Source organism: Leptonotus elevatus, chromosome 18 (assembly GCF_054856555.1).
Source record: "Leptonotus elevatus isolate MCC_2025b chromosome 18, RoL_Lele_1.0, whole genome shotgun sequence".
NCBI lineage: Eukaryota > Metazoa > Chordata > Actinopteri > Syngnathiformes > Syngnathidae > Leptonotus > Leptonotus elevatus.
The window spans coordinates 6784179-6795531 of NC_141256.1; the positions used below are offsets into that span (position 1 = coordinate 6784179).

Consider the following 11353-nt stretch of genomic DNA (forward strand, 5'->3'; position numbering starts at 1 on the left):
TGTCTTAGCTGTTGTGTTTGGTGTTAAGAGGTTACTGAAGTCTCCACTGAAGACCTTTAAAACAATAAAATAAAATCTCACCATTTGCCACTGCAACAATATGCGACATGAATAGCGATTATTATCAATCTTATCAATACAAGCATACATATGTATGTTATGTAAGTTAATCAAATAGGAACTACTTTGTGTGCAAATGGCTTTTTTTGTGTGTATGTCAAGTTTTCCAAACAGGTATCACATCATATAATAGCTTTATTAAAACAAGGCATCAATCATCACTCATCATTCTTCAGAATTTTTTTTATTGTACAATCCCAAACATTTTTTTATTTTTTTACAAAAAGTATAAATAGTGAAGTAGCTAATTATGATTTTGTCCCAATTCACTCACAACGTGGCATACTCAGCGTAACATCTCGGCTTACTAATCGAACACAAAACACATTTGCAGGAAGCCATGATTATAGTCTTTGTTGCATTAATTGCAACAAGCGGATACCTTACTCTTACTGTATGTATACCGTCTAATGGAACACCATTTTATTGTTTTGCCTGTCACTATACGTCGCTGATACGGCGTGATAAACAAAGATATATTTTGAATCAATAATTTTCAAACAATTAAGTGAAACTGGAATCACCGCGATAAACAACCCACACGCCAAATGGAGTAACAGTGTAGTGGCCATCTTCCACCAGCGAGTGTCAGTGCTGCAACTGAATGGATGCTAGTTGCTACATTAACTACCAACGAAGAAGAAAGCGGATGTAGTTGCTCTGAAAAACAAAAGCAAGATGGCTCTAACGAGGTAAGCATCGCGGCAAGGCCTTTTTGTATGTTTAGTTGATGATATTTTGAACTAAAGACATTTTCCGTGTACTGTATCAAATCGACTCAGCGTGTACGAAATGTTCAAGTCATTCGATGCGTCAATGGTGCCCACCTATGAACTGCTGTTAGTTTTGTTTCAGTCGCGAAGCTAATGATAGCATAGCAGGCCATCATGTTTGCGATATAAGTTACCGACGCGGCACTGCTATATTTGTAAATATTTCATTATTTATATGAACAAGATTTTTAACACATGATCCAGCTAACTTGGATAACATACGTTATTTTGTGTGTAGCTTTTTACCGGCGCCCACTCAGCTGTCACAAGACCAGCTTGAAGCAGAGGACAGACTTCGTGCCCAGAAGTCGTTCTCAACTGCCTTGGTTGCTTCCCGAAGAGAACCACCACCTTACGGACATAGAAATGGATGGGTGCCTCGCGCTCTCGAGGTAGGAAGACCTACGCATATTTATACTATACTGTTTGTGGAAGCTCAGGGTTGCTCTGTGTTAACTTGTTGTATTTTCTGTAGGACTTTGGAGATGGGGGAGCTTTTCCAGAGATCCATGTGGCTCAGTTTCCTCTGGAGATGGGTCGGCAAAAGAAAACCTCCAATGCCTTAACCATGCAGGTGGATGCGGAGGGAAAAGTCAAATACGATGCCATTGCAAGACAAGGACAAAACAAGGACAAGGTCTCTAGACATAATGCAAACTTCAAATACAAACACAAATATGAAAATATGTTGTTTTTTTTTGGGCAAAATGTAAGTATGGTAATTTTTGGTTCTTTTTTCGTCATTATAGGTGATCTTCAGTAAATATACAGATCTACTTCCCAAAGAGGTTATGAATGAAGAGACCCCAGGACTACAGAAGCCTGATGAGGAAGTTGTTCAAGAGGTAAAATTTGTTAATTGTTTAAGGATATAATTGTACTTTTATGACACCGACCTAAGACAAGTTTGTACATTAGAACCTGCTAGTGTAATGCTAATGCAGTAGTCAAGTCATAATGTCTACTATACTCCTTTTAAAATAATCAAATGACACATTTGACGTGTATTGAGATTTTAATGTGATTTGTGTGTCCTCCTTTTAGCTTACTGAGAAGACTCGTGCTGCCCTTAGCAAGCAGGTATCACAAAAGATTGCTGCTGCCATGCCTGTGCGAGCAGCAGACAAACAAGCCCCAGCGCAGTACATCAGGTATCAAAACGATTCTCATATCACAGTCACTGAATGTTCCACACATTTTAAAACATTGTGTAATGCATCAAAAATATACATTCCCACAAAACTTTGTTAGGTGGCCAATCAGAAAACAGAAAGACACCATAAAGATATCGATGTCATTATTAACTGCTCATCAGTATGCAGCTGCAAGAGTGCAATAATAATAATGATGTAAATAGATCATTTTCTAGTATGGAAGTTAAAGTAATCTACTTCTGTCTATCCATCAGGTACACCCCGTCCCAGCAAGGAGTGGCTTTCAACTCTGGAGCCAAACAAAGAGTCATCCGCATGGTGGAAATGCAGAAAGACCCAATGGAACCGCCTCGTTTTAAGTAATCATCTCCAGTGACTGCTTTTGGACAATCTGCTTAACCTTAGAGAATTTGATTAAGAGTGAATGTGTTACAGGATCAATAAGAAGATTCCTCGTGGACCTCCGTCACCACCAGCACCTGTCATGCATTCGCCAAGCAGAAAGGTACTGTTGGGATTCCTTATTTGAGATTGTAGAACAGTGAGTGCTGGGTATCATTGTCAGTCTCTATTTAAAAAAATTTATATATATCGAATTTTTCTTTCATTCTTTTGGTTTTAGATGACAGTGAAGGAACAGCAAGAGTGGAAGATTCCTCCGTGCATCTCCAACTGGAAAAACGCTAAGGTAATGTACCACCAAGTTCACATTTCTATTAATTAAATGTCACCCTCTGCTTCTTTGTGACCGGTCACTGTTGTCTTTGTTCCAGGGTTACACCATCCCTCTCGACAAGCGTCTGGCGGCTGACGGCAGGGGGCTACAAACAGTTCACATCAATGAAAACTTCGCCAAACTGGCTGAGGCGCTCTACATCGCTGATAGAAAAGTAATTATATGCATGGCCCTTTAAATCATTGGTTGGGATGCTGACAATTCTGTCATGGTTGTATATTTGGGTTCAGAGATTTGGCTCAACATTTACTTGGGAATATGTCCACCTATTTTATGTTTACAACCTTATTTAAAATCGGTTCAGTAAATCTCAGGGGTTCGGCTAATATGTGCAATGTGAATTCATATGTATAACGAAACATAGGGTGTTCCACAGGGTTAAATTCTGGGACTGTTTTCATTGTATCTGCTGCTCCGGGGTTCCATCTTAAGAAAACAGTGGTGGTGGTTTTAAAGTGCTCTATAAATATCGATTTTAGCTATTTTAGTTCAGTACAATGAGCTATCTAGCAAAACCGAAACACTTCCTAAAGCTGCATAGGCACACAAGAACACGACGCTTTCCAAATTCATGTTGGAGAGCCAGATTTGATGAAAAGGAAACCCTACACCCATGTCTTGAATTTTAAATTTTTATTTTTCAAGAAAGAAGGGTTTGATGAATGGGCATAGGAAACTAGTTGGGTTTTTGTACCTCCAACAAAATTAAGAACCACCGATAGAGATGTTAAATGACTAATGATAAAAAAAAAATATAAAAAAAACGTTGCAATGTTTACATGAACTTTTGGTTGTGTTTTCGTACCTCCAACAAAGTTAAGAACCACTGATAGAGATGTTAAATGACAAATGATAAAAAAAAAAAAACTGAAAAAAACTTTGCAATGTTTACATGAACTTTTGGTTGTGTTTATAGGCCCGAGAGGCGGTGGAGATGAGAGCCCAGGTGGAGAAGAAGATGGCCCAGAAAGAGAAAGAAAAGAAAGAGGAGAAACTCAGGGAGTTAGCCCAAATGGCCCGAGATCGCAGAGCAGGAATTAAAAGTCACGGGGACAAAGGTAAGATGTGTATATATCAGGGTCACACAAGTTGTATTTCTGGATCTTTTAAAATATGTTCAAATCCCTTTTTTTTCTTCAAGATGTTCTGTTTCTCTCCTATGTTGGATGAAGGTGGCGAGGACGGCGAGGCAAGGGAGCGCGACGAGATCCGCCACGACAGAAGGAAGGAGAGACAACACGACAGAAACATTTCCAGGGCAGCTCCTGATAAAAGGTCGACCCTTCACTCGTCTCTATGCAAACTCTGGATTTCACTCGCAATCACAAATTCATGTTCAACTTTTGATTCCAGATCCAAACTGCAGAGGGACCAGGACCGAGACATTAGTGAGCTCATCGCTCTGGGTGTGCCCAACCCTCGCACCACCAGCGAGGCCCAGTACGACCAGCGACTTTTCAACCAGAGTAAAGTGAGTGTCAAAACTGTTAACCAAGTAGTCATCTGTTTCTAACTGCAGTCCCATTATTGGTTTTCCTCTGTCTTCCAGTATATTAGAGTCAATTTGAAAGACACTGTTTTCATTTTATTTTTTAAGCCTAAGTAATCTTTCCTTATCGTCTTCCCAGGGAATGGATAGCGGCTTTGCCGGTGGTGAGGACGAGACGTACAATGTGTACGACCAGCCTTTCCGCGGCAGCAGAGACATGGCCTCCAACATCTACCGACCCAGCAAAGCCATCGACAAGGACGCCTATGCTGATGATTTTGACACACTCATGCAGAACAACAGGTATTTGGAAATTATGTTTAAATTGCGCCATTAGTTTTGCAAACGTCATGTGAACTATGACTTTCATTTGTTCCATAATCAAAATCGTAACTTGATTTACCTGTTTATCAAATCATTATTCCCAGTTGAAATCAGTTGGAAGGTCATTAATCTGTTGCAGCACCACAAAAAATGTGTTGTTTTATTTACTATTTATTTATAAGTGAAATTGCAATTAAAATATATATATATATATATATATATATATATATTAGGGGATTAATCACGACTTCCATAGTTAACTCACGATTAATCACAAATTTGATATACGCTCTAAATGTATAATAAAATGGTTTTCTACGTTTTTAATACTCTTGTTAGCATAAAAGTGAAAAAAAAATTTAAGCCAATAGAAATGTGTCTGCGTCTTTTAGTCATTGATACAGTAATTTCATAACAATTCATAAAATGTTGTTAAAATTCAAAGGATGTTTTGCACTGGAAAAACGAGTAGGATATTGATTTGTGTTGAGGTAATTTTTTTGCCACTAGATGGCATAATTGCATTTGTAAGACGTTGGTGACAGCCCAGTGCATTTTTCTTTTCATAATAAGAACTATCTAATCTTTAATATGAAGTAACTTGTAAAATACTGCAGATTTTTAAAATTGTAAAATACAACATGACCCCAGTCTCAACAAATATATGTATTATTATTAAGTTTATTATTATGACGAGGTCGTGTCTGCTGCGTTGCGACTGGAATTCCCCCAGTATAGGCTTTCCAAGTAAGGGGCGGTCACTAATCGCGCGTTAAAAAAAATTAGTGGCGTTAGGAACTTTAACTCAAAATTAATGCAGTAATTTTGACACTCCTAAAATACAGGTACAATTATAAATAAATATAATTTTATTAAAGTGTGATCAGTCCAAAAGTCACACATCCACATCTGTACATATTTAGTTTGGTGGCATATGCATAACACATGCTCTAATTCCTGCAGTCGCACTAATTACAAAACTTATTTTTCATTTTAAGGGAGTAGCTTTATCAGATGAGCTTAACTCATGGTATGGTTTAATTTGATAAGCTCAGGCATGCAGAAACGGGCTTAGAGGGGACAATTATATTTCAAAGCTCTGATTCTATCGCTTGCTTAGAAGTTTAGTTTGAAAACTTTAAAGTGTACATTGACCGGACTGCAGATGCTTCCTGCCAACAAATTTTGTGAAGTGAAATCAAGTCATAGACTCTAATTGTGGCTCCTTATTTCAGGTTTGTTCCCGACAAGGAGTTTTCGGGTGCTGACCACGGGCAGAGGCGCGAGGGGCCTGTCCAGTTTGAGGAGGATCCTTTCGGTCTGGACAAATTCTTGGAGGAAGCCAAGCAGCACGGGGGCTCCAAGAGAGCGTCCACCAGCAGCCGCTCCAAGGACGACTACCACGACAAAAAGCGCAGAAAGGAGTGAGGGCACATCGTCATAGGGATGTTTGTCGGCACACTTGGTATACTTCACAGGTGTGTTATTCCACACTATTGTCTAGCAGGTGTTGTCTTTTTCTTTTCTTTTTTCTTCAGCCAGTGTGAAAATCACGCTTTTAATCCCCCTTATTTTGTACACTGCGACCAAATGTTTCAAGTGCAGAAGGTAATATGGGAGCTTCTGTCCTAAAAGTGTATAGATGTAGGTTAGTTTTGATTACACGCATACACAGACAATAAAAAAAACCAAAAAACTTGAAGTTATTTTTTTGCTACACATTTAGTTTTTTGTCTGTTGTGTAATATTTAAGATGCCTATGTAGATGTTACCGTCTGCCTATGTCTGATGGCAGTTATGTTCACAAAGCTTGAAAGCAAAACATCCTTGTAATCCTTGTACAATTCTGGAATAAATTTCATTTAGTGTGTCAAAAGCATGGTTGTGGTATAGACAGCACAGTCTGGTTTCTTAAAGGGACGCTTGACTCGTTCAGCCATTTTCAGCAGTAAAAAGCTAGTATTTTGTCCAGAATCATTATTTTTCATGTACAAGTAATACCTTTTGAAAACACATTTTTCCACTTGCTGTCAACTGAAGATGACATCACCTGTGCTGAGGAAATAGGTAACGACCAATCATGGCTCACTTGTTTTCTGGGTTTGGTCAGTAAACTGAGCCATGATTGGTCGTTACCCGTTTCCTGAGCACGGGTTATGTTATCTTCAGTCGAACGCGAGTGGCAAAATTAGTTTTAAAAAGTATTAATTGTTAGTGAAAAATCAAGTCAAATATCCCTTTAAAACTTAAAAACGTGCTTAGTTTAAGCAATTACATTTCTCATCTCTTAGATATGTCTTTATCTACAGTATATTTATATTTTTCTATTAAGAGATGAGGATAGGTCAACAGAGGTCATCCCTGGCAGAAATGTTGGCACAAACAAATCAATGTGGCATGCACCATCTCAGTGAATCACACCCCTATTGGATCATTAGAGGGGACGTGTTGGCATAGAGTATGCAGGCTTCATCCTGAGGAATATTGGCTTTCTGCTGGCAAGGCCATCAACCAAACTTCTATCACGAAAACAACAGCAAAGGTGTTGTCCCTCCAGCCTGTCTTCCTGTGGTTAGTACTTGGACAGCTTGATAATGTCTTTCCACTCAGCTCTTGTCTGCCTTTATGATTTGATGAATGGGATGCTCATTCGTGACGCTAAGAGGAAATTGGTTCCCTGGCATTGCTTTTGTTCAGCTGTGCACATATTGTGTTGGGCCACAATGGAATCCTCAGGTTGCAGATAGAAGGCGTGATAGATCGCTGCTTATCTGGAAACAAGCCCAGAAATAATAAACAATATTGCGTCGTAGCACATCTGTACTCCGGATAGCTTCGTTGTTATTTTGTGATGTCTCTTGAGATACTTCCCCTTTGTCCCTCTTTGCAGTGAAAAGCAATAAGTCGGCTGATAAATGGTCCTAAAGTTGAGAGAGGGATCTGACTTCATGACGTTTGTCTTGAATTAAAAGACTGCAAGCTGAAGCACACTCGGCTTTATGGAAAATTAGCAATGACATTGCACCTCGCTGTTTCATTGTTTCGAGCATTTTGAATAGAATAGCCCTAGATAGTCTTTACACTGTCATTAACTGTACAGTGCAACAAAATGCAAATAATAGTCCGAATTTTAAAAATGAGCTATTTCACAAATATATTTAAGTGCATGTAAATGTACAGGTAAGCTTTTAGTTTTAGATGGGGAGGAATCGAAAGGAATTCTGTTATTGTCTAAATGCTAATTTCACCTCCCACAAGGCAACAGACAACAACAAAATGTAATGATGATTTCTAAATGAAATACGCTGACATCCACTACACATGTCCGCAAAGCGCCTACGCCTCGATCAAATCCACCAAAATTGTGTTACAGCACCTGCACCACCACCACTTAGACCTGTTTTTTGGGACTCTAAAATCGAGTCTACTTTTTGTCACCAAATTTACAGATGCGCCAGCGGCATTGTAGCGAGCCGCAATATGGTCTCAAACACGGCAGACTAGACTTACCTCTAATACACAAAAATTACGTCACAGCACCTGCGCCACCATTTAGAACTGGTTTTTGGGAGTCTAAAATCTAGTCTACTTTTTGTCACCAAATGTACAGAAGCGCCAGCGGCATGGTAGCGAGTCGCAATATGGTCTCAAACACGGTAGACTAGTTTACCTCAAATACACAAAAATTACGTGACAGCACCAACACTTAGACCCTGTTTTGCGAGTCTTAAATCTAGTCTACTTTTTGTCACCAAATTGAAAGATGTGCTGGCGGTGTGCCAGGCAGGTGCAATGGGGTCCCAAACACGGTTGACTAGACTTTCATCAAATACACAAAAATTATGTTACAGCACCAACGCCACAAACTTAGACCCGGTTTTGCAAGTCTGAAATGTAGTCTCCTTTTTGTCACCAAATTGACAGATGCGCCATCGATTTTATTGTCTACACTATCCTCAAGTGGTATCCAAAAGTCTGCAGGCTCTCATTGTGCTAGTAAGAAAGAAAAAAACATCTGACTATAATCTTGGATACAAATGTCAGCCATTTCTTGTCTGCATCTGTACATAAGGAGTGTATAGTTGACATCCATCATACCGACATGCAACACAGGAACCTGAGCTCCCCCCATGCCTTCTTCATCATTAGTTCCTCGTCTACGCGTATTCAGGCCAGGGCTTCACTCCTCATTATTCCAGCAGTCAAGAGTTAGACAGAGTCTACTGCTCTCTGGAAAATGGTCTGTCTGTCACTCTCAGTGTCTCTCTTGCTGGATAATCTATTATGGAGGGAAGACTTAGACAGGCGTAACTATTTCTAATGGTTGTGTCAGTCAGAATGAAGCCTGCTGGGAGAGCGGCGGCGTTGGGCCCTAACCAACTGTAGTGGGAGTGCGTGGGAATCACTGTGGGATTTGCAGTGACAGGAAGGGGAGATTGCGCTGCTTTTTCAGTAAAGATTTCAGTAAATGACAATTACAAGGATTTGTCAAGGCCTCATTCATGTGACTTTGTTTTTGTCTTTGATTAATTTATCTACAAGCTATCCACATGCTTGTTTGTCCATATTCTTATGGTTATACACATAAAGCCACTGAACTACAAGGTAATTTTTGTGAGTTCATAAGGTCATGGAATTGACAGTTTGTAACAACAACAAAAACTGACATTGCATATTCTTTATATACAGTGTGTCTTCCTTTTTAATTTATACTTAAAAGATGGCTGCATCAATGAAAGCTGAGCCGCTTTCCATCTCACCCTAGCGGTGATCCTATTAAAGCTGCTTTCTTATCACCATGATCTAGTTTGGAATGGACAGGAGCTTAAGTGCTTCTCTGTGTATTGGCAACAGCTTTAAGGACCGATGTTTGAGACTAAACCAAAAAAGCAAAGGCTCGGAAATTGATTAAAGAATCAAATCATCTGATGTTATCATTGATGCCTTAATCATGGATGTCACACCTTTAAAACACTGGGCTGCACATTAATGCCTCCAAAGCACTGAACAGGTATGGTAAGAGTTTTTTTCCCTGTGACTCAATAGTGCCATCTAGTGGCAGGAATATGCAACTTTATCTTCATACTGCTATCGTTCCACATGAAAACAAGACAAATGCAAAGCTAGAGTAATTATGATAGGATTTCCTCATTAATGGAACATTGCAAGATAAACATCCTTTAATTTACTATAGGACTAGAAATTAATAAAACATCTACTCCATACATTCTTACTGTATGTAAGAATGTATGTTTTCCAGTCTTACTGTAAACTGTCTCAAATCTCAAAAACAGAACTTCCCCATGGACATTCATAATGGTTTAGCTTATTTTATCCTTTCTCATTACCTTTTCAAACAAGGACTACGACATCAATCTAAAGTAAAAACTTGTCATATGGAATGTCATATTCAATGGAGGACCAAAACTGCCGAAATAAATTGATAATAAATAAAAATGAAAATAAAAACGAATTTAAAAGTATAATTCAAAAAATAATAATAATATAAATGCAAATAATAACAGGAAAAACATAACAAAAAACTTTTAAAAATAAATTAAAACAATTAAAACCTAAATATATAAAAAATAAAATATAATAATAAATTAGGACCGCCCCCTCATTTGAATAACATTTTCCTTGCACATTTCATTGTAACACTGTCTGCAGCAATAAATACATAAATATAACACACACACACATATATAGATAGATATCCCTTTTTATTTTAACTTTTTTTTTTTATTATTGTAGAAGTTTTGGTCCTCCATAATATTCTGCTCACAGCCCAAGAGGATCAAATTGGAATGTGCTCTATTGCTCTGATTTGTGACGATGTACCACAGTCGAGTTCACCTGCTTCAGGCTCCTCGACCACAAGGGGGAACTAAAGATCAGTTACCGATCAACAATCCTGGAATATGAATTGAATACAATATGAATAAAGTTAAACGTTTGGATTAAGGTAATTTATTTAGATTTTCAACAGGATATTTTACACATTCTCACAAAACCTTAACTTTAGATTTTGCTTGATTTGTAAACTAGCTTTGCCTCAGGTAGACCTATGTGTTTGTTCAGTTACATCCTTATTTACAGTATTTCCTTGGAGAGATATTGTTAATTTTATTTAATACTTTGCTTTTGTATTTTGTTTAAGCAACACTAAGGAACTTTTCAAACCTAATACTATATTTTTATGACTTTTCTCATGAAACCTCGACTTACAGCTACAACTATTTAAATGGTATCTTTGTCATGGCCTGAGGGGGTCTGTATCACTTTTACTGGCACTAAGCAAGTAAAGCAACTTTGAGGATGGAGGCAGGAACACTGCCACACAAAAACTACAAATGTGCTGAGTGGTTTACGGCATACATCACTTCGCCCTTTCCTCATTCGTTGCAAAGACGGAGGTTGATTCAAACGTCTACACGCGATTACTGCTGTCATGGAGCTGCAAAACGTTTGTCTGACAAGACAAAAAAAAGAAGAAAAAACATTAGGCTACTCGGAAAAACAGGACATGAAGGATCAATATTGGGGCTTTCATCCCTGGCTTGAGTTCAATGACGATGTATGCGCTGGTCCTCGTGGGAAACGTGGTCTTCAATTAGGTAAAACACTACCGCTTTTATCCATATGGCACCACCATAATCAACAAAAACTGAAAGTTCTATAGTTTTGCTTTAATTTTGTGGGGTTTTTTTAATTATTATTGGGGGGTTTTCACAATTGTACTGTATTGTTGTTCTTG

At 38.5% G+C, this 11353-nt stretch overlaps 1 protein-coding gene across 1 annotated transcript; it reads left to right on the plus strand.

Moving 5' to 3' along the window:
- The first annotated feature begins 695 nt into the window (after positions 1-695).
- snw1 (SNW domain containing 1) lies at positions 696-6475 on the plus strand. Its single transcript, XM_086061880.1, has 14 exons — positions 696-812; positions 1132-1285; positions 1369-1530; positions 1643-1738; positions 1938-2044; positions 2302-2406; positions 2483-2552; positions 2670-2735; positions 2821-2937; positions 3700-3841; positions 3956-4058; positions 4137-4254; positions 4412-4575; positions 5832-6475. Exons 1-14 carry the CDS (start codon positions 799-801, stop codon positions 6022-6024), a joined length of 1611 nt encoding a protein of 536 aa, XP_085918006.1. The 5' UTR covers positions 696-798; the 3' UTR covers positions 6025-6475.
- Positions 6476-11353: the final 4878 nt, after the last annotated feature.

What these genes read in the sequence shown, in the direction of transcription:
- snw1 (XM_086061880.1), top strand. An exon ending in ATGAGGAAGTTGTTCAAGAG is followed by an intron (nt 1,739 to 1,937) that starts GTAAAATTTGTT and finishes TCCTCCTTTTAG; the next exon opens with CTTACTGAGAAGACTCGTGC. An exon ending in GCCCCAGCGCAGTACATCAG is followed by an intron (nt 2,045 to 2,301) that starts GTATCAAAACGA and finishes TCTATCCATCAG; the next exon opens with GTACACCCCGTCCCAGCAAG.